This window comes from Poromitra crassiceps, assembly GCF_964638095.1.
Source record: "Poromitra crassiceps genome assembly, chromosome: 3".
NCBI lineage: Eukaryota > Metazoa > Chordata > Actinopteri > Beryciformes > Melamphaidae > Poromitra > Poromitra crassiceps.
Window position 1 is genome coordinate 29,460,414 of NC_139625.1, and position 22,552 is coordinate 29,482,965.

A 22,552-nucleotide genomic window follows, 5' to 3' on the forward strand; every position below is an offset into this window, starting at 1 on the left:
ATATTTCTTCCACCTCTTAAAATCTCCATGCCACCCCATGGATATTTCGCTAGATCCGCCCCTGCGTAATCCTTTTCCACACCTTTCACAGTTGTGCAAGGTATATCTAACCCCCTGCCTCTTTTCCTCCCAAAGCGTTTCTCCAACTGCAGCAAGATCTCCGTAGGGAAGACGTTGCGTTTCAAGGCTCCTGTGTGCTTCAAGGAGAGGAACAGCAAGGTGTGCGGGAACTCCCGGGTGGAGGAAGGGGAGGAGTGCGATCCCGGGCTTCTCCACCTCAACAATGACCCCTGCTGCACATTCGAGTGCAAGTTCAAACCCGACGCACAGTGCAGGTACGCACTCCAATGGAGACCCACGTTGAAAAATAAACACTTAAGTGTCAATTCACACCCAAACATTGGAGCCTCTGTGTAAGGTAAACATGAATAGCATCACTGTGATATCTTGCACAGGTGATCTGTTTGAAAGTTGTACAAACTAGACTGTCACATACCGAACTTGTTAATCACATAGAATCATCATTCAACTTCAGATCTCAGAAAGTATCACACATGGACTCAGACATTCTCATGTCTGTTTTCCCCACAGTGACAGAAACAGCCCTTGCTGTAGGAGCTGCAAGTTTGAGGGGCCAGGGAAGAAGTGCCAGGAACCCATCAGTGCGACCTGTAAAGACATGTCCTACTGCACAGGTGAGCGCCTCCTGCTGGAGACGCACAAGAAATGCTGTGCTATGGTATTGGGTGCTAGAGCTGAACAGTCAGGTGACATCTCTTGCCCCGGAAGTGAGTTTCCCATTCATTTTCTCCAAAGACATTTAGAAAAATCCTTATATAACAACTTTTAAGGCTGTAACCAAGCCAACCCGTGACCTACTGAATCGTGACTGACGATAAAACATTTCAGTTGGAGCAAAAACAACAAATAAAGGCAAGAAAAAAACAAAAATTAGACTGCTGTTCAGCTCCATTTGGCAGCGTTAAATAAAAAATACAACAGATGTCATATTTCCTTTATTGAAATTAGTTGAAATTTACCACACAAGAAGGTGGACAGATCAACAGTGGTTGATCTGTCCACCGTTTTGAGGTGTTAAGCAGGAAGTACAGCAGGTGTATTCAATAACATCAATGAGGGCCCTGGAACATGGAACCATAATTAATGGTATTGACTATTGATTAGACCTGCTTTACTTCATGCTTTCCCACCTCAAAACGGTTGCTGTGAAATGGGTCTATAGCAGTAGGCAAGCCCACCCCCTTCCCTCTGATGATGCGGAAGTGAATTGAAAAGCTGTAGTTCCTTGAAGGGCCACTAGTCGTCGGGGGCAGTAGGTATAGAGAGCTCCAGGGATGACGTATTTTTGTAGGCTGAATGCGGAAGTCCCGAACTTCCTGGTTCTTCACTGTTTCTGTCTATGGGATTTTTGAATGGGTTTTTGGCGCGATGCTTCAAATAATGTCTGTGGGAAACGCAAGTTTAATCAAACGCGAACCAAGGTTCAGCGGGATAATCTTCACACATGAGGACCACTTTCATGAGTTTTGAAGCATAACTGCGAGCCCTAGAGGTAAAAAGCTCGTGCTAAGCTAATCCAGAACTACACACAGTGTCGCATAGGCGTCCACGCATTGATTGCGAGAGAAAGAATTTCCGCGTTCACTCGTGATGACGTATAATATCCCCGTCGACATTGTAGTCTCATTTAGCCGTTTGCTAGCTAGCCACCCTTTTAACGGCACATAAAAGCTTCAAAACTCATAAAAGTGGTCTTCATGTGTGAAGATGATGTTACTAAACACTGGTTTGCGTTTGATTAAGCCAGCATTGCCCAGAGAGATTATTAGAAGCATCGTGCCAAAAACCCATTCAAAACTCCCATAGGCGAAAACAGTGAAGAACCAGGGCTGTTAGCATCGATGATTTCCGGACTCGTTCCTGGAGCTCTCTATTCCCTCCATGTTAAAATTGTAACAGGATTAAACATCTTATCAGTGAGGGGCAAAACACGATTTTGGTCTATATAGCTAATTTCACCTTTTCATAACAACTGTAGGGGGATCATTTTTTATATAACTCTCCCATTTGGAGTAAAATAGATGATAGAAAAGGGGGTGATTGACAGATCGCCTGTCCAGTCATCATGGAGCTTGCCATTCATGGACCAATAGCAGGCGGAGCTGCGGCTCTGGGAAACTGCTGACGAAAAATCAAGATGGCGACCCCCAACGTTTGAACTCCGCCAGGGAGAAGAAATTTAATGGGATAGCTACGTCCATATTATTTATGTCTATGGTCTAGGGACCCTGACATGCATGACAGTTTCTCTGCATTGATCTTGATCTTGAACATTACTTTGACCTCTTGACCTTTCCTCCATGTTGCAGGCAACAGCAGTCAGTGTCCTCCTCCTGCAAACGCCCCTAACAAGACCGAATGTGTTGACATGGGCCTCTGTCACAATGGAGAGTGCAACCCCTTCTGTGAAGCCACGCAGGACCTTCGGTCCTGTGCCTGCAACGGTAAGAAGCAGTGCATCTTTTGCAACATCATGGAAAAATGCCAGTGTCCAAACTCATAGATGCTTTTGGTGGATGGTGGTGGTTGTCTGAGTATCCTTATCTATCTCAACAAGCCCCAGAATCTATGGAATATCAGGAATTTTACACTTAACAGGAACATACCGCAAGTTTTTGATTAGATTAGAAAAACTATAATGCCTTAAATGAGGCAATTTCTTCTTTGAAAGAATACTTAATAAAAAAAAACAAGTGCCATTGTAGATTATGAAAAAAGTGATTTGAATATGTAATAGTTCTTGTAAGATATGTTACAAAGAATAAAGAGCTCATTTGCACAATCCCAGCTATTGCCACAGTCTGTTTGGCTCAATGTTAGTGTCATTCTCTGAATCTACCGTAACTGTTAAACTCAAGCTGGTTTGTGCTCTGCCACAGTCGATGCAGGCGACAGTCAAGGCAATGCTGCAAAGGCACAAAACAGTTGAATGCCATTTCAAGTAATCTCCTCTTCTTTTTCCAGAGACGGAAGACTCCTGTAAAGTGTGCTGCAGGGGCAAAAATGGCGGCTGTTCTCCCTTCATCCAAGCCGACAATTTCCTCTTCCTGCGCAAGGGCAAACCCTGTACTGTGGGCTTCTGTGACGGAGCTGTGAGTGACCCCACCTGTTTCACATATTCTAGCTGTTGTCACATTTTTCACCATGTTGAACCTTTTTCCTTGCATAGTCCAACACAGTAACTCCATTGAACACTCTTAAAGGTCCCATTCCGTGCAAAAGCTGTTTTTACTTGTAAATGCATATATACCGTACTGCTGTCATCCCTCCCTGTAATGAGTGGTCACAACCTCAGAACTGCCAGAGTTGGATTTGTCCCTATCCAGCTTCCCCCTGCAGTCTCCTTCAAGCCACGCCCCTTACACTCTGTTCCCCCAGACGGGTTAATGTGATGTCACTCGGGTCCTTAAGCATACTGCGCGCGGTCTCTCTCACACAAGCTACCTGCACCATTTTGTCTATAGCCACAAAATTAACACTTCTAGCTGGAGCGATGCCAACTGTACATGATCCAGCAACTGCGGAGGTGCATTCGGTAAGTCTAGGCATTTTGAGATGTCCTCTTTAGCGTAGCAACCGTTAAGTTAGCGATAGCTCGTTGCTAACGTTAGTTCTGGACACAACCTAGCGTGCTGGTCCACGGACGCTAATCTGATTGGCCACTGGGAGCCTGGGGCGGGCTCTCCCTCAGCGGCCAATGGGAACTGTTAGTTCTGAATATATTATAGAAACAGACCATTCTTGGGAAGCGACGAGATGAGGAAGTCTTTGTCTTTATTTAAGATCCCCATTAGCTACAGCACAGCTGCAGCTATTCTTCCTGGGGTCAAACAACTTGCATAGTTTCAAGATATCACATACAAAATTTACATTCTGTATAAAAATACATTCTGTACAAACGGTACAACTTCAGATATTACATACATACATTACATACATACATACTGTACCTTTCATGATATTGCATAGTCAGAATTACCTACATACCATTACAGATGTGTAGAATATACATAAAACTACATCACATATTATGTATACATATATATATATATATATATATATATATATATATATATATATATATATATATATATATACCATTACTATATCTTATATATATAATTATACATATAACTATTACCATCACCTTATATATTAGCTATGTACATGCTTCAATATGCTCTATATACATATGTATACACATACATACATACACACATACACATATATATATATATATATATATATACACATATATACATACACATACATACACACATACATAGCATTATCACAGTAGTAAGTGCTGTTTTACCAAGAATTTAAAATGTTTTTGCTTTTCTTTTGTGTAATATATGTGGGAAGGGTGTTCCATTCCTGCATACCTCTAAACATGACAGTTATTTTCATCGCATTTGTTCTAACTACTGGAAGTGTAAAACCTCCTGCAGTAGCATGTCTAGTTGAGTATGTGTGCCTGTTATGACTTAGAGATACATTTTCATACAGAGATAAGGGGTCTTTAGTGTCAAGAATATTCCACATAAGTGACAACTCCGTCAGAACGAACGGGGTTGCTATATTTTCGACAAATTAATCCAGAATCATGTTTTATGGACCAGAGACACACGTTTTTAAGAGGTTACAGCTGCACGAATTGGGACCTTTAAAGAATGTTTTAGTTTGCTGTTTTGTGCCTCCATTAATAGTGTTGCTGCTCTCGTGTCATCACAGGGAAAGTGCATGAAGCAAGTGCAGGACGTGATCGAGAGGTTGTGGGATTTCATTGACAAGCTGGACATTAACACATTTGGTAAGTCAGTTATAATACCTTTAAACCTAAACGAAAATATTCTAATATATAGATATGAGGATTTTCATTCAAAAATAAGATATCCGCCTTTGACGGAAGTGACACCCATTCTCACAAAATGGTGGATGGCACAAAATTACAAATGAGAGAATTTTTTCTTTTTCTTTTAAGGGTTGTAGGTAACAGTACTGGTTGCCTGAATTCCAACTGCTTTGAGTGGATCTTCTATATTTATGCTGAGTGATGAAATTCAGGCACCTTTTTTTGGTCTGAAATGGACATTTGGAAAATAAACGTATGCTGTTTTAAAGAATAACTCTATGCCAAAACACTTGGTATTTAATACTATTTAGTTATGAAATACAACATGTATTATATTCAATTCATATTATCAACATTTGAGCCAAATACACTAGTGCCATATTTCTCTCACTAAACCTGGCTCAATTCGCCCTCCAGTGGTTAAAATTAGCTCTCACACTCTTCATGTTCTTCAGTGCAAGTGTTTGTAAAATTGCAGTTGATGGAGAGAAGCTCAAACTGGATGCATAATTACTCTTTAATAGGGATGCACCAATATGAAAATTTTGGCCGATACTGATAAGCGATATTAACATTGCTGTTATCGCCGATAACCGATATTTACCGATGTCGATATGATCTGTATGAAAACATTTCTATGATAATCAGATTTTGTATATAGCCTACTGAAAAATACATCTAAACACTGTGAATTTGAAAATGCATTTCTTTGTTTCCAAAACATTTGGCATCACAGATTTATTGGAATGTTTCCTCTCAATGTGAACATTTTTGGCTGATAGGATAACCGATATTAACATTGCAACATCGGACTGATGCCGATATGTTAAGAATTGACTAACATTGGCCGATACCGATGATGATTGCAATATACCGTGCCTCCCTACTCTTTAAAGGGGTTTGCTTTAGATTGCTATGCTGAGTCGAAGCTTGCTGCCTAACTCTTATCTGTAAGGCCATTTACTGTACACCTGGCACTTGCGTTTTCTGTGATCAGATTGCAATCGGATAGTGCTTGACCACATTAACCTGATTTAATTTACACCAGAGGCCCATACCACGAATGTAGGATAAGCAGATCCAGGATCTGTCCCTTGATCTGGTTTGGCTTAACCAGATCATTGCAATCAAGCTAACCCATACCACGACTCTGGTTTTCAACTTGGTAAGTGGATCCAGGTTTTTCTAATCCAGCTGAGAGCGCGTTCACATGAAAATGCTCATGCACAGGAGCTCGTGCCCACGAAAGAGGCGTGGTTTTTAACAACTAGTCAATCACAATGCAATATGGAGAGCTCCAGCTTTTACAGCGCCAGACACGCCTATTTCCTCATTCATTCAAAGCGCAAATCAAAGTGAAGCTTTATTGTATGTCGGAATCAAAATCCGCTTGGATATCCGTTGGATATTATTAGTCTGTTGCCGAATGACTGTCTAAAGTTACCGCTTTTATTCACATCAGTCATTTCTTTGAAGAGTGGTTTCTGCCTCCACGTATGATCCTACAGCAGCTCAATTCACCCTCTCAATAAACTCAATAAAACCGGCATGTCTTTTTTGCGAGTGGAAGTAATGTGTAATCTATCTCAGTCTAAATCTCCAAAATCCGTAGGCGTATTTAGACCATTAGAGATAATAATGATCTCTTGATGTGTTTTGTCGCACTGATGGAATAATTCCTATAATAGGCTATCAATAAAAAAAAAATTATAAAATAAAAGAATGCTGCTGAACTGAATCGACACGGTGCGGGCATAGATTTCATTGATAAAAATAGCCTATTTTGTGGTCACATATATTGGCAGCAGAGTCGCATATCGCCATATTTCATACAAGGACTATGCTGGAAATAATATGAGGTTCAATCACATCATACAGGCCAAAAGCAACACAGTTGCAGCTGCAAAATGCAGGAGTAGCCTAGATATGAGTAATCTGTGTGCAGGCGATCCCATATTAAATTGCTTAGTAAGCTATTCTGGCATGTATGACCATGTCCAACCCAACGTCAGCCTCAGCTCCGTTGCACACACGGCACCGTGCGCTTTGGAGACGTTTATGTAACCTTCTTACGCCGGTTTAGTGATATTTCTCCATTCACCGTTCAGCTGCAATCGATTGGCAGGGTCAAACGTATCTAGCCTGCTTGGGAGCACAAAAATGATTCCATCCAAAGTGGTAAGTAGGGCTTAATTTAATTAGGTAGCCTCTACTAGCCTGCAGCAAGTGCAAGGCTTCAGTCCTCGATTAATTCAACAGGAGCGTTTTTGTGTGTGTTTTATGTGTTTTTTTCTTTAGTTTTAGTTCCCCCCCCCCATTTAAATGCAATCTATTTTTCATATGGGGATCCTATACGAATGCCGACCCGCTATTTCCACAGAGCTGATTGGTAAGAAGGTGGGTATTTCATGGGTTTTGATCTCATCCTCTGAACTTAACCTGCTCCAGAGCAGGTTAGCCATAGAGCAAGTTGATATGGTGATCTATCTCGGTAAGAAGTTAACTAGCGTCGTAGCACGGCAAACCTAGGGTTGAACCTGAAGTCACCTCGCTAAGCCACTAATCTTGCTTCGTGGTATAGGCCTCTGGTGTTAATGTGTCTCCAGTGTCCACATTGAAATCTGACTGCGATCGGATCAGGCAAGCTCCATAGTGTAGCGCAGCAGAAGAACAGCGGTGACTGTTGTCGTATCTGGATTGAGAGGACACATTGCATTTACACTTGTGTTCAATGTGGTCACAATGCGTACCTGACCACCTCCTGAGGTGGTTTGGCCGATCAGATCGCAATCCGTCCTCAATGTGTCTTGGGGGCTTTTACACCTGTACTTTCAAGTGGTCAAGCACTATCTGATTGCAATCTGATCACAGAAAAGGCATTTTAGTGCCAGGTGTAAATGGCCTCTGTCGCTCCCTATATTATTCCTCTTTCTGTCTCTGTGTCCCCATCAGGGAAGTTCCTCGCTGATAACATAGTGGGCTCAGTAGTGGTGTTTTCCCTCGTCTTCTGGATTCCCCTCAGTATCCTGGTTCACTGTGTGGTAAGACTGTACATCACATTACATTAGCTCCTAATGTCTGGAGCATGCCATGTGGTAAGACTGTACATCACATTACATTAGCTCCTAATGTCTGGAGCATGCCATGTGGTAAGACTGTACATCACATTACATTAGCTCCTAATGTCTGGAGCATGCCATGTGGTAAGACTGTACATCACATTACATTAGCTCCTAATGTCTGGAGCATGCCATGTGGTAAGACTGTACATCATATTACATTAGCACCTAATGTCTGGAGCATGCCATGTGGTAAGACTGTACATCACATTACATTAGCTCCTAATGTCTGGAGCATGCCATGTGGTAAGACTGTACATCATATTACATTAGCTCCTAATGTCTGGAGCATGCCATGTGGTAAGACTGTACATAACATTACATTAGCTCCTAATGTCTGGAGCATGCCATGTGGTAAGACTGTACATCACATTACATTAGCTCCTAATGTCTGGAGCATGCCATGTGGTAAGACTGTACATCACATTACATTAGCTCCTAATGTCTGGAGCATGCCATGTGGTAAGACTGTACATCATATTACATTAGCACCTAATGTCTGGAGCATGCCATGTGGTAAGACTGTACATCATATTACATTAGCACCTAATGTCTGAAGCATGCCATGTGGTAAGACTGTACATCACATTACATTAGCTCCTAATGTCTGAAGCATGCCATGTGGTAAGACTGTACATCATATTACATTAGCTCCTAATGTCTGAAGCATGCCATGGACTGCTCTCCTTTTGGATTCTGTGTCATCATCATTATTGAAGACCGACCTCTACACCAGCCCTCATAATTAAGTTATTTATTTTACTCAGTCAAGGCAAGCGTTGAAACTGCTGTCCTTTTGTGTTTGTCTCTGCAGGACAAACGCCTTGACCAGCAGTATGAGGAGAACACCAAGAGCTTCTACTACCCTCAGAGTGTAAGTTTCTCACCTGTTAAACGCTGTGCTCATATGCCCAGATATGATCCTGTGCACTAGCCTTGCTGCCAGACTAACCAGACTAATAGAACCCCAACACTTGTTCTTAACACACTGACATCATATGATTAGGAAGGGAGAGGGAGCATGGAAATGGATTGTTCATGTTGAAGTATTTCCCTTTTTTTTAAATCAGTTTCTGGAACCCTGCACTCCTACTGGGCGGGTGGGGGGTGGTGGTGGTAGAAATTCAAAATATTATTGGAACATTATAGTGGCATATTGTCTGTGGCCATTAAACTAGATGTTCCAACAGGTTAATTCAACTAAAAAAACAAACACAAAAACAAGAAAAACATGATGATAATGTAAACAAAACAAAAATCAGTAGCCTTAAAAAGCTGCTTTTTGTTAGCTTTCAAAACAAATGTTTTGTATTTTTGGTCTCAAAAGTAATGCCTCGTACTTTGTCATTATGTCAAGTTGACTATATTTTTTGTCATTCATAATAGGTTTTTATATGTGACGTGCTATTGTGACACATTAGTATTGTTAAAGGTGACTGACATTTTTGTGCAATATCAGTAACACAATCCTGACAAATCTGGTGCTAAATGGACTCACTGAATTGAATATACAGGGGTCAAGGACAGGAGTGTATTTAGAATTGGGAAGAGGTCTAACTTAAAGCAGCGTGAGCTAGCGGTTGGGCTTTCCATCAGTGAAGGCCTCACTCTCACTGCTGAGTTCGAGCTCCAAATGACCTGTCCATCACACTTTACCTTGGCCCCTCCCATTCTCATTGGAACTGCAGCAGATGGTGGAAGTTTGTAGTCGAGCTCCCGCCATAGGTGAGTGCATGTACCGTGGCTTGGTGTTGCGATGCGTTGCCATGGAGTTCATGATGCTGCATGGTCAGTGGCCCACAAGTGGAATACTCTTGCAGTCCCTTATTTCTTGATGTAATCACTGATCAAATTTCACCTTTCCAGCCATTTGGGGCACTTTACAGTCTCCTGTGTCTTTCACCTCACTAATGACGTGAGAGAGGCTCAACCCGAGGCTAGTGCTTGTGTAATGTGACTGGATAGGTGTAAGCATATGCTCCTGTCATCAGTGCAGAGTCATGTCTGATCAGAGATTACCTCAAGGAAGCAAGAGTGCATTTTGAGAGTATTCAGACTGAGGAGGATGAAGAGGTTGCACCTTGCTGTCTTTTGTGGGGCCGGGTGGAGAGTGTGTAGATTTTTTTAAGTTTCCATCTGCTGCTGTTTGGAGCAACTACGACAAGAGGATCATGTTATTTAGGTGGTTCTGTTTTCTTTTCTTCTTCTTCTTCTTCTTTTGCTGTCTGCACAGTGGTCTATGTCCTTTTTGGTTTGATTGGGAGCAGATGGAGACTGAGGGTACCTTCCCTTTTTTATTGTATTTAATCCATCCACTTGTAATGGAAATATTGTTTTAAATATAAGCTACTTGTTATTTCTTATTAAACATAATGGAAATGACTGAAGACATACAATACTAAACCTGTTAAGATCCTAAACTATGAAGATCATAGGCAAGTAGAAATTGCTGATTGGAGCAGATTGGAGTAAAAAATGGAAGGGATCCCGGCCTCGGTGGAAGACGCAGAGTGAGCTGTTTCTTTCTCTCACGTGATCTCTTCACTCTTCAGAGTCAAGAGATGCTGAGCGGCCTCGAGTCGGCATCCGTGCACATCGTCAAGCAGCCTCTGCCTCCCTCCTTCTCCGCCGGCCGGACCGTGCCCTCCTTCCTGCCTCCACAGGCGGGGCCGGCTTCCGCGGGCAGCAGCAGTACCCCGGCCCCAGGCCCGAGCTGCGGGGCCACCCCTGCCAGCGCAGGGTGCCCACGGATCATGGACACCATCCAGGAGGACACCAGCAGCGGCTCTCACCTGGGAGAGGAGGGCCTGTCGGAGGACGATTTCACAACCGCAGGAGCCTCCTCGTCGGCTACGAAATCCTCCTACGAGGATCTGACCGAACAGAACCCGGCGGCCAGGGACCGGCGCCGCCTCAAGAGACAGGCCTGCATTGACACTAAAGAGACTGAGTGCTGAGGGAAAACAATCAATGGTTTTTGTTGCAAACACCAACACACACACAACCTGATGTGTTATAGGGAATATGTAGATAGATCAATCATCATATACATTTTCCTCATCGATAAACAGGCGGCACTTGTTGAAAGGAAATTGAATACATGTTGCATATATAGCTTGACTCAAGTTTTGGTGTTTCACAGAACTGTGGACCACATTTCAGGCAACACTAGATGTGATATTATTTGGCCAGCTGTAAATATGGATTAAACCACCAGTACAGCTGTACATGACTAGTCTTGAATGCCAATGACTGCAGTTCAAAATAGCTACTGAGTTAATTAATGTGTTTGTTATTCAGTTAAATGTGTAAAAGCAATAGCAATGGTCCTTGATTAGATGAAACCTAGAGAGATTGGTCTGTGGAAGTTAATCTAAGTGACTGATTTGCTATAGGCTGGTTCCCCCATTGCATCTCTGAGTTATTATCTTTGTTGTTGTGACCCAATGGATAAATGTGACTGTAATGTGTAGATGCTTTTCAGCAACCAATCAAGTTAAAAACCCACTACGGTAGTTTACTCTAGTGGCTCCATCAGCAATTGTAGATCAATGTTGAAGAAGGCATCAACTAACCCTACCCCCCATAAAATAAATACATTTAATAGGTGGCAGATTTGACATGATCTCCTAGCTGCATTTACAGTATTTTCTGTTGCATGAGAGTGAGACATTTCAGTGTGATATGGGTAAACTGTTGAGGTGCAGACAGACACTGAAGCACAACTCGAGTAAGATGATTATATCCTGTATCTGTGTCATAACTGCACTTAGTCTTGTTGGTATCACTGGAGGATGAGCTATATATGTCTGTGTTTTAAATGTACATACTGTGCTGTATGTCATCGATGCCTTTGTTCTTGTTAATATAATAATTTGTCCCATTTTACTTTTAATTGCAAAGTTGTAATACTGGAACAAGCATGTCTCTTCAATATTAATTTGTGTTTTGTTTGACCGTTTGATGAAACCATTTTGAAAAAGTATGGGACCCTAAGAGAAAATTGTATTGTCCCATTTGTTGTCATAGCTTGGTAATGTCTTATTTCAGCTCTTTTCTACCGCACATGAAAACAGCATAGTGCCTTTTCTGATTATGTGCCTAAATGTTCTACGCCTTATTTTCATCCTGGAAGCAGAATTCTCAATAGATGAACTTGGATCTCGTTATCCTGACTTGATTTTAGATAATTGCAACTTTTTCTGTCCATGTGCCAATTTGAACCATGTTGCACCTCCTTCGCGTATTTAATGCCGTGTTACCACTGTCGCTTGTCACACATATTGTACAAATGTGTCTCTTATATAGGTCAAGAAATATGTCTATTCCCTTTATAGCATTGGCTCTGCTGCATAGCAGATGCCCTGTTTCATGTTTAGGATAGCTGCTGTGTATATTAACGTTTCTATGCTGATGAATGTCCACCCTTGAGTTACTGTACATTTGTTATTGCTTGCATCAACTACAGAGTACATACATCCTACAATAATAAACAAAATACTTTATTGTGCATTTAAAAAAGTAATTGCAATGTGTCTGACATTTCACATACTGGTCAATACAAATTTCGATCATCACTATCTCAGCAGGGTTTTTTGTGTGTGTTTCATTTCAGTTCACACAGACTCCTTTTGCTCCACTGTTTCATAACTTGATTTTAGTCAATTCTGTTCTCAGCTTGCCAAGAAATCACTGGTTGCAGAAACGCATCAGAACTGTCCAAAAGAAGCCAGCAATGTCTTGTTCACTGGTCACACAGCAGGCTGCTCTCTGGGCTGTGAGCATCCACGTCTCCCCAGTAGGGCAGGATGAAGGGCAGGTCAGCCACGCGGCTCTCTAGCAGCGTCCACAGGTGTTGGGCCAAAAACTGGTTGCCCTTCTCTGACAGGTGCAGGCCATCGGACAGGTAGACTGTGTAGTCCTGTGGGGCAGAGGTCAAAACAGGAAGGCTCAGGACTTGGGAATGTGCTTAAATGTAAAGAGAAAGGCAATGGGGAATATTGAAAGATATCTATGCATCTTTGGTTAGGGAACTGGGGGAGAATGCTTTATCAGTGGAGCAAAATCCTACATTGGTAATATATAAATATTAAGGTCTTCACATCTGTTATTAATCCAAAGAAGTCTAGAATCAAGGTTGTTTGAATGGGTAAATATTCTGAATGTTGAAATACTGTATTAAAATAACACAATTATGTAACATTCATTGAAAATCCAAAATGTGTATCAACAAAACAAGCTTACATTTTCACATTTACCATATTTTGTTTCTCTCTTTGTGCCCAGGTTTATTTAAACAACTGGTTTAACTACTGGATTGTACTGTTTTGCTGTGTGGGGATCACAGCGGTGACAGTGGCAGGCATCAATGAAACGGCAGCATTGCCCACCTGTCCGTCTTTCTGCATGAGCGTCCAGAGGTCCAGGACATTGGCGCCACACTGGTCTGCTGCCTGGACACACGCCTGGGCGTACTGTCCCACTACTGAGTTCAGACGATTCAGAGGACATCCTGCAAGAAGAACACAGAGGCCGCACTCATAATCTCTCCAGGCCAGAAGCGTCATCCACACATGCAAAGGTTTTTCAACCATCAGAATGGTCAATGTAAGAATACAGAGATATGTGCATGTGGGTTACCTTTCAGTGTGCACTCTTTCTCCCAGGCTGGCTCATGAAGAGGGGGGGGGGTGATGAAGATTAGTTTGTCTGCGGACACACCAGCTGAGGCCAGGAGTCTGGCAATCTCCTTCAGGTTCTCTAAATACTCCTGTAGAGGGACGTGCTGCTGGGGGTTCTTGTCTGGAGAACGAGAACAGGATGTGTGTGAATCACAAATGATGAGTTATACTTATGTGTGGTACCACAGCATTAGCGATGAATCGAGTGTTGCTGTTCTCAAATTATGTAACCAAGTGCTCAAATATCATTAGAAAGGTTCGTACAACATCAGAAAAGTATGAAACGTTCATTGTCATCTATCAGCCTGGAAAGTGCTTTGTTGGGCCTGTACAATGAAGACTAAACACTTCAGCAGAAATAGCATGGCGATCAGTGGTTATGAAATAAGCTACATGATCAACATTAACCTCGCGTCACCAGGCTCTTCTCGGCGAGAAAGAGCCTGGCTTCCGCTCACAATTGATTTTGTCACCCTACCTACCTGGTTCCCGGCCTTGAGCTCGCCCTAGACCGGATGGGCAGCGTTTCTAGCTCATCAACTTTTACGTTAACTTGACAATTTGACACAAGTATCAGAACGGCAAACAACAAAACAAAAGATGGACGTACTGAACGAAGTTTTTGAAGAAGTTCTTTTAGAAACATTGCGGATTCACAATCTCACATCTTTTAAGCCAATACAGAAGCTTTGCATCAGACAATTAATCGAGGCAAGAGACGTCAAGCTAACGGCAACAAAGACGTTTTTTGGCGCACTGTTCATTCTGGTTCCGTGGTTTACGCCCCATGACAAAAAGCGGGGTGGAAGGTGCCCAGACTAATCAACATACAGTATGTAGCCAAATATCAGGCATTCAGGTGAGTTGATCAAGGATCGGTGTTTATCAAAACAGGGTTTCAGGTTCACAACATGAATGTATACCTTCGAGAGAAGAGTCGTTGGCCCCGAAGAAGACAGTGACAGCTGCTATGTTGTGGTCTGCAGAGGTTTGGCTGTTGATGAGGCGAGGCAGAAGTATCCTGGCCCATCTGGAGTTGTAGCCTGACAGTCCTCTGTTCACAACATCACACTTTCTGATGATGGGCAAAATATGGGTCAGGGTTTTCATTGATGGCCTAACATTATATTGCTTATGGCAGTCAGTGTTTCCCAAAGACAAAGACAGGTGGGTGGCAGATTTTATTTGGGTCGCCAAATAAATTAGAATATCTTCCATGGTATTTTATTTAAAATGTGTATATTATTTACTGAGAGGGGGAAATTAGAGCCTGTAACTCCGCCTAAATTTACTCAGGCCTACTTTGTCCCATTTAAAGTTAAAATGTGTATTGTTGTTGTAGAGGAAATAAAAACAATGAGATAGCCTGTTGTTAACTCAGCCTAAATGCATGGTCTCATTTATAAATATTTATTTAACGTGTATGTGTTTTCAATAATGTGCATACAACTGTTGTGATGTATCAAATGTATATCTCGTTGAAAATGACTGGCCTATTCAAGATAATATAAGGTGATGTGGAAATGGCAGTAAAAATAGTCAGGATGGAACGTTAATTTATGCACAAATTGTCTCTACTCACGATTTATACATAAAACCGATTGTGAATTGGGTCACGATGGTTTGTAATTTTTTTAAAGTGGGTCCCCAGAAAAAAGGTTTGGGAAAACTGCCTTTAGAGAATACATGCCCAAGTGTTCCAGATTGTTGAATACGCATGAAACTGCTGCTTACATGAATTACAAGGACACAAAATCACAAAAAGGCATACTGTGCACTACAATTACTAGTTAGGTTATTGCTTTCTTTGCATCATTTGTGTGGGGGCAACATCTCAGTTGATGAGCTGAGTAAACACTCACCTAGCGAGTTTGTTAGCTAACTCTGAGCCCCATCCATTGGCTTGGAATGAAAACTGAAAGAATCAACAGCACGTATCACAGTCAGACCACAAATAGCTAACTGCCTAGGAAACAAAATGCTTGACGTTGTTGTCTGTAAAAGCTGTTTCATGTACGAACTAACCTGAGTGATGGAGTCGCCAAATAAAACAACTTGAGGCCAACTTATTGTTTTTAAATTGGACATGATGAACCTGCAGTTCCGTATTTCAGGTGTTGCATACAATTTGGTCCGATGTGAAACCGCCTACTAGGCTACCTACTATAAAACATAACATTATAAACTGCCCACCAGGGGCGCTGGAGTTGACAGGATGCCAGATAGTCCACGGAAGTCCGTTTTTCTTCTTCGCTCCCGGTAAACATGGCGGAGGTCAGGCTGTCACTTAGGGGAGCCTACGATATTGCATACAAAACATGCAACCAATTCCTTCTAGAAAGTCGGAGCAAACTAGGTAAACGTGCAATACAGAATTCTGCTTTATCGAGTGGATTTTTGATGGGTGACATGCAAAAGTTCCAAGTTAATAGAGGCAGAACTGCTGCGGACAGAGCGTCTTCTCTGCAGGACGCGACCATTGGAGTTTCTTATTACACAACTGTAACGTTCGACGACCTCAGGGAAAAGGAAAGTGTTGCTGAACTTTACCACAGCATTGGACTCCGCAAAGATACGTCACTTTATAAACTTGCAAGGAATAACACTTTGGATAGAACGTCCTTTGACACACGGTACCGTCGGAATACGGCGACACACAACACCCATTGGGACAAACTTGAGTTGCAAAGGACTTTCTGCACATCCAGGTTTGCCCGTCCACAACAGAGCCTCGTCGTTCGTCATTTGGTGCTGGATCGGGTGTTCACCAGGACTTATTATAGCGGCGGTAATGGAGAGCGGTCTGAGCCTCTGTATAAAACCAGAACAGGCTACTATGATATCCTTCAGGTGCCTCCTAATGCCACTCAAGCCCAGATAAAAACGGCGTACTACAAGCAGTCCTTCATCTACCACCCGGACAAGAACAGCGGGAGCGAGCACGCCACTGTCCGCTTCTCTGAGATCAGCGAGGCCTACAACGTGCTGGGCAACAAGGGGCTGAGGAAAAAGTACGACCGGGGCATCTTGAGCCACACGGACCTGATTGGGGCCACCAGACCCTCCGCCAGTGGTGGGTACAGTAGCCGTCTGACAATCCTGCCTACTCAAGTAAAAGTATAAAAGGAAAAAGGAAAATTACCATTTGAGAAACCTACTCAAGTAAAAGTTTAAAAAAGAAAGAAAGAAAAGTACCTGGTTAATAAATTACTCAAAGCAACTTACAAGTTAATTGTAATCATTTTTAGGGTGTGTTTTTAATTATGTAGCTAGATTGTAGAGCCATAGATTATAAAATTGAGATATGAACTATCTTTTCCCACTCTCCATCTCTTGGATTATCTTCCTCTCTACCCCTCTCTTCCTTACCTATATTTATTTTTTTCCATTTCCCTATATCTGTCCCACTCCCAGATTGGACAAATGTAGTTAAGTAAAATTAGATTACTGGCAAAAAATATATACTTGAATAAAGAGTACAGTAAAAAAAAACATGAAAAGTACCTATTTTTTTTTCTCTTGTGCCTTACTTGTAATGTGTTACTACCCATCCCTGCCCTCAGCAAAGGACAGCAGCAGCTCCTCGAAACAACAAACCAGGACCGGTCAGTCTGTCATGGGGGTCGACGGCAAGGGCGTCGTTGACTTTGACAAGTTTATCAAGGCTCACTACAGCGAGCAGTTTCAGAGAGACAAAGACATACGAGTCCGCAAAGAGGAGATGCTGAGGAAGAAGAATGAGACGGCCAGTGAGTGGAAGCTGGACAGGATGACAGAAATGGCTGTAGCAGTGCTGCTGGCGATGGCCCTTGCTATAATGCTCAGCTTAAAGCGGGGCTGAAGTCCAGTCACGGAGATAGAACTGGATCTGATATGTGCAACATGGTGTTATTTATGCTTGCAGGATGGCAGGCCCATGTTGACTAGCATCCACCCTGCTGAAGTGTCCTTGAGCAAGACCATCAAATGGATATGGCCAGTTATGGCATTTGCTGACCTAAATTAATCAACATTTTATCTTGTAGTTTTTTTATCATTGTAATGGCGAGCTGAGATCATCCAAAACTATTAGGCAGCCATACATACCTACACAAATCACATCAGTAGATCAGGAGGACCATTGTCTCTTCTGCGTGCCTGACCTTTCCCCACATACAATTGCCAAATAATTACTTGTCGGCCAGCAGTAATTGTCCCCATTTGTCTCCAGAAATTCAGTTCTCAATCGAAATCAGTGAATTCAATCCAAATGTTCAGGTCATTGCACACTTTGCCATCTCGTCCCCCCCCCCCACCACCATTTGTCAGTTATGCAGGGTTCCTACGCTAGCGTGGAATTTGTTTTTAGTATTTTCCAGGTATGGAAAAAGGAAGACCGTATGGAAAATATTTTTTCCAATTCAACTCATTTGGCTTTTATAAAGTCATCCTACATGCAGGTTGCTTTATTTATTGGTAAAACGTCAAACATTTGATCATGGTTTCATGTATTGCTATTTATGAAAAAAGTAATGGCAATTTAAGAGAATGTGACGTGGAACGTGTGCTAGGAAGTGTAATAAGTATACTTTCTCAGTCCTGTCTTGTAGGCCATCAGTAAGGCCATACTGACATACTGGAACAGTCATGGAAATCATGTTGATTTTGATCATTAGTTCAGTTGAAGAATGTGCCTCGGATGACATTTATTGTAAAAAATAAATGGCTAAATCGTATCTCCTGATATTTAAACAATAAATTACGAGTGCTGCCTTTGAAGCAGTGAAATAAAATGTTACTTGGGTCTTTTATTAGCAAGCACCAGTGTTATATAATCAACACAGAGATTGGCATGTCTGTTTTTCTATTACCATCCATCAGATAATTTACATGGAGTTTGTATAAAACACTGAATCTGTACCAGCTTCAGGGTTGCTTTCTGTAGCTGAACCTGCACTCTGGTCGACCTGTGAAAGGGACAAGCAAATAGAAAATTCCCATACCAGAAGCATCACAACTTATGATTACAATAAAATTGCTTTGAGTATTTAATTTTCTATTAGCACACATTTTCAAATTACGGGTTGGAATTGTTTTGATGAGTGGGGTTCATCTGAGGAAATGAATATGTAATTATGCCGTTTTATTTTACTCACAAGTTTCATGTTTGTATATCAAAGGACGATAGGTATAGGTTGAGGCTGTTGGATTAGCTTTGAGAGCTACAGGGTGAAATAAAGTTAACCAGCAAACTAATTGTGTGATGTGGTATTGGGAGGGGAAAGGAGAGAAAACATCTATAACTACACTAAGTATAAATTCAGTTGCTAGATAAAACCCCACCTATACAATGTGTAGTGCCTGAAAAACGGATAAAAACACATCTACTACAAAAAAACATCCAAATATAACAGCAAACAAAAATAAAATGTAATAATTGCTTTGATTATTTCCTAAATGACTTAACAAGATGCCTTCATCAAAGCACAGTAGTTATATTTTTCACTTGTTATACATCAATCACAGAAGTTTTATTAAATTCACAGTTAACATCAAATGTAAAAGTAAACAGAACAAGTGAGTCAGATCAGTGCAATTCAGTCATGCATTTAGTTCTCAAGCTACAGTGAATCTAAATGTTTAAAAAAAATCAATTACATATAAAACAAAACAAGTCCTACTATAAAGTATATATATTTAAAGAAAAATCCTTCCTATCAGTTTCCTCTTGTGACCGTTTCTTGCATGCTTTACTATTGGCTGCTAGTAATGTGAATCTTAAATTACATTTAAGCTTATTTTACTGTTGTATTCATTTTAGGTGACTCAAGATAAAATCCTAAAATGTAAATGTAAACATAGCAATGGATCCAGTGTACCGCTGTCGAAACAAAGAGAAAGACAGAACTGGTTTCACATATAAATGTATCCTTTTTCTTTCCCTTGTGTCTTCCTTCATGTTTCCCCTACCATTCGACAGGCCTGGCAGGCCCGCCAGGCCAATAGCGCCCCCGCCAGGCCAGACATCCCCCCCCCCCCCCCCCCTGCTCTCCCCAAAATTTCAATAAACCTTTATGGCATATTATTACAATACAACAATACTGGTGTTGACAGTGGACAGTAATAGAAGATGCCAAATCATTCAAAACAACAAGCATTTTGCTTTTAGGAGCATTGTGCCAGCGTGCAGCGCTGTTCCAAAACATGTCAACGTGTGTCGTTGCCTGGGAAACGCACATCCCATAATACAACTGTTCGCATCGCATCCCATTATTAATTAATACACAGGACAAGATGTTACTATCCCTTGTGCCAAAATCCGAGGAAAAACACATTTAGAAGCCCAATCCAGAATAAAACAAGCTAACAGGCTAACAAACTAATAAACAAGACACAAATCACCAGTTACCTACCCTAGCCAACAGCAGTATGAAGCATGTCATTGGGGTTTTCAAGTGGGCACCTTCCTTCACTGACGTTTCGTTAAGTTAGGCCCACGACACCTCAAGAAGGCTTAACGGTGTAATCCAGCGTCCTGGAAACACCCCCCTCCATGCTACCACCGCACAACTGCATATTACCTCACTATCTAAGCCTAGCTATCCAGGTCGGTTCGGTATGACATTCCTGACTACACCACCACTGTCAATGATTCAGCCCTGTTGATGCGGACCGTCAATCATGACCAACAACAAACAATCCCTAACTACACCACCACTGTCAATGATTCAGCCCTGTTGATGCGGACCGTTAATCATGACCAACAACAAACAATCTGACCTTAGCGAGCTCCCCAGCTAGCATGTTTCCTCCTTATCCACAGCCATTCACTTGCTCGTTCTGCTGCCTGAGACATGTTGCTAACCGCAAGTTTCAGGCTCCGTCCCCGAATGCCCAACTCAAGTTAGTAAGGCAATAACGGACTTTGCCACAAAACCACGGCAGCCCACCTCTACAGGCCGCACTCGAGCCCTCCAACCTCACTGCTCTGCCTCTGCTGCCATTTCAGCATACCTAGCTTTCTTGCGCTCATAAGCCTCCTCAACTCGATCTTCCCACGGGACTGTGAGTTCGATAAAATAATTTTATTATAATTCTCTACCTCAGACCACAGTAACAAGTCCGGACGTAGCCGGGTGCTAACTATATATGCTGGGATGACTAGCTGTTCATTCAAGTCAACCCTCATTTCCCAGGCTCCACCTACACTTAGCTGCCCTAACTTGTGCCTAACCTTAATTGGCCTAATCTTTTCTCCCTCACGTACAAATTTGATATGTCTAGTCTCTTTGCTAGCAACTAGAGAATTTACTTCTAGCCGCTTTTCCTCAACTGCAGCTGCCAAACATTTCAACACCTGGTTGTGATGCCAGGTGTATCGCCCCTGGGAGAGACTGACTTTACACCCTGACAGTATATGCCTCAGTGTACATACACTAGAACACAATGGGCAGGCACCATCCTCGCCCATAATAGTATGATGATACTTGGGATAACATTGCCAACATAGATGCGAACAGGTTAGCTAAAAGTTTAGCGTCGCCAGCGAGGGCCCACACCCTTGCGGTCGGGGTACGTTTCGAAATCCCTCCAGGCCTGAACATTTTTCTAGGGGAAACACTGTATTCAATTAATGAGGTCAAGGCAAATACAAGTAAAGGACCAATCTGATCTTCAGGCTCTTCAAAAATATACATTACGTCTGAGATGCCTGGGATTGATTGTTGAGGCTGTCAATGACCCCCCAGGTCACTGCCAAAAGACCATTCCCGTACAGGGCTGGTGCACAACTAAATTATACATACAGTAGTTAGTGAAATTAGCTCTTTCACATTGTGGGACGGATACAATCCTGCTGATCTGAATTGATACAGATCATCATAATTTGAAACAGTGAGCAAAATATGGCTGCCGACTAGTCCATCAAAAAGGATAGCATTTGTAATACAGTTCAGAGATGCTATCCGCTCATTCACTTTCACCACTGAATGTCTAAATAAGGGGTGCCCAATAGGTAGATCATGATCTACTGGTAGATCTCGGGCCATCGAAAAGTAGCTCGCCAAAGAAATCCAAAATGTATTATTTTTATTTCGTTTTTAGTTTAACGCATAAACTAAATCCCACTCATGTATAGCTAACTCAGTATCTACAGCATTTAACATTATAACATTATTAAATAATGTTAAATAAATAATATAGTATTGTTAAAATGTGCTAAATATGTACCGGTACTTGGGGGAGACAAGGGGAAAAGAAGTAGCTCGCAACTAGTTTTATATTTTGTAAGTAGCTCTCACGTCTCACCCTAAAAAAAGTTTGGGCACCCCTCGTCTAAATACTCTTCACTTTCATATCCATGATGTCTGAGCCTTGGGGGAAGGGGGGGATTCTGAGAATAGAATCAGAATTCTGGGGGGGTCAGAAGACTTCTGACATTAATTAGTCAGAATTCTGACTTCAATGTCAGAATTTTTAGGAAAAAGTCAGAATTCTCAGATTAAAGTTATAATCTCAAAGATTTCCTGTTTCGTCTTCTTTGGCGACACCTATCGGCGATGAGCAGTAATTACACCCAGTTCACAAATGTTGCAATGTACCGAAATTATGTCTGGGGTCCCTAGATTTTTGTGACATCAAAGTGGGGTCACAAGCCAAAGGTTGGGAACCCCTGCATTAGGCCAATGGTGAAGTCTGTCCTAACGTGTGTGTGTGTGTGTGTGTGTGTGTGTGTGTGTGTGTGTGTGTGTGTGTGTGTGTGTGTGTGTGTGTGTGTGTGTATGTGTATGTGTGTGTGTGTGTGTGTGTGTGTGTGTGTGTGTGTGTGTGTGTGTGTG

General features: G+C 42.0%; 3 protein-coding genes across 4 annotated transcripts in view; 2 read left to right on the plus strand and 1 right to left on the minus strand.

Annotated features, from left to right (window-relative positions):
- Positions 1 to 12,907, plus strand: part of adam17a (ADAM metallopeptidase domain 17a) — a 28,463-nt gene extending 15,556 nt beyond the window's left edge. Inside the window, 10 exon segments of the mRNA XM_083633922.1 lie at positions 136 to 335; positions 592 to 695; positions 2,391 to 2,525; positions 3,046 to 3,173; positions 4,816 to 4,894; positions 7,889 to 7,977; positions 8,870 to 8,929; positions 9,744 to 9,780; positions 10,608 to 10,795; positions 10,797 to 12,907. Coding sequence (XP_083490048.1) covers positions 136 to 335; positions 592 to 695; positions 2,391 to 2,525; positions 3,046 to 3,173; positions 4,816 to 4,894; positions 7,889 to 7,977; positions 8,870 to 8,929; positions 9,744 to 9,780; positions 10,608 to 10,795; positions 10,797 to 11,012 — 1,236 coding nt within the window. The 3' untranslated portion in view covers positions 11,013 to 12,907.
- Positions 12,537 to 15,850, minus strand: iah1 (isoamyl acetate hydrolyzing esterase 1 (putative)). Of its 2 annotated transcripts, XM_083633924.1 has the most exons (6): positions 15,762 to 15,850; positions 15,599 to 15,651; positions 14,660 to 14,811; positions 13,696 to 13,857; positions 13,446 to 13,567; positions 12,537 to 12,976 (listed from the first exon to the last, which is right to left on the minus strand). In XM_083633924.1, exons 1-6 carry the CDS (start codon positions 15,822 to 15,824, stop codon positions 12,800 to 12,802), a joined length of 729 nt encoding a protein of 242 aa, XP_083490050.1. In that variant the 5' UTR covers positions 15,825 to 15,850; the 3' UTR covers positions 12,537 to 12,799. The 2 variants fall into 2 exon arrangements, with proteins under 2 accessions (XP_083490050.1, XP_083490051.1); XM_083633925.1 differs by lacking the exons at positions 15,599 to 15,651; positions 15,762 to 15,850 and adding an exon at positions 15,319 to 15,414.
- Positions 15,851 to 16,110: 260 nt separating this feature from the next.
- On the plus strand, positions 16,111 to 18,451 carry LOC310773985 (uncharacterized protein). The gene is made up of 2 exons (XM_083634031.1): positions 16,111 to 16,809; positions 17,300 to 18,451. The coding sequence occupies exons 1-2, from the start codon at positions 16,137 to 16,139 to the stop codon at positions 17,575 to 17,577; spliced, it is 951 nt and encodes a 316-aa protein (XP_083490157.1). The 5' UTR covers positions 16,111 to 16,136; the 3' UTR covers positions 17,578 to 18,451.
- The last annotated feature ends 4,101 nt before the right edge of the window (positions 18,452 to 22,552 follow it).

Bases quoted from the DNA above. Each gene is read 5' to 3' on its own strand.
- iah1 (XM_083633924.1), bottom strand. From the start codon at position 15,824: ATGTCCAATTTAAAAACAATAAGTTGGCCTCAAGTTGTTTTATTTGGC. The intron at 13,858-14,659 runs GTATACATTCAT...CTCGTTCTCCAG, and splicing joins CAACGACTCTTCTCTCGAAG to ACAAGAACCCCCAGCAGCAC. The intron at 13,568-13,695 runs GTAACCCACATG...TTCTTCTTGCAG, and splicing joins GAAAGAGTGCACACTGAAAG to GATGTCCTCTGAATCGTCTG.
- LOC310773985 (XM_083634031.1), top strand. From the start codon at position 16,137: ATGGGTGACATGCAAAAGTTCCAAGTTAATAGAGGCAGAACTGCTGCG. The intron at 16,810-17,299 runs GTGGGTACAGTA...CCCTGCCCTCAG, and splicing joins CACCAGACCCTCCGCCAGTG to CAAAGGACAGCAGCAGCTCC.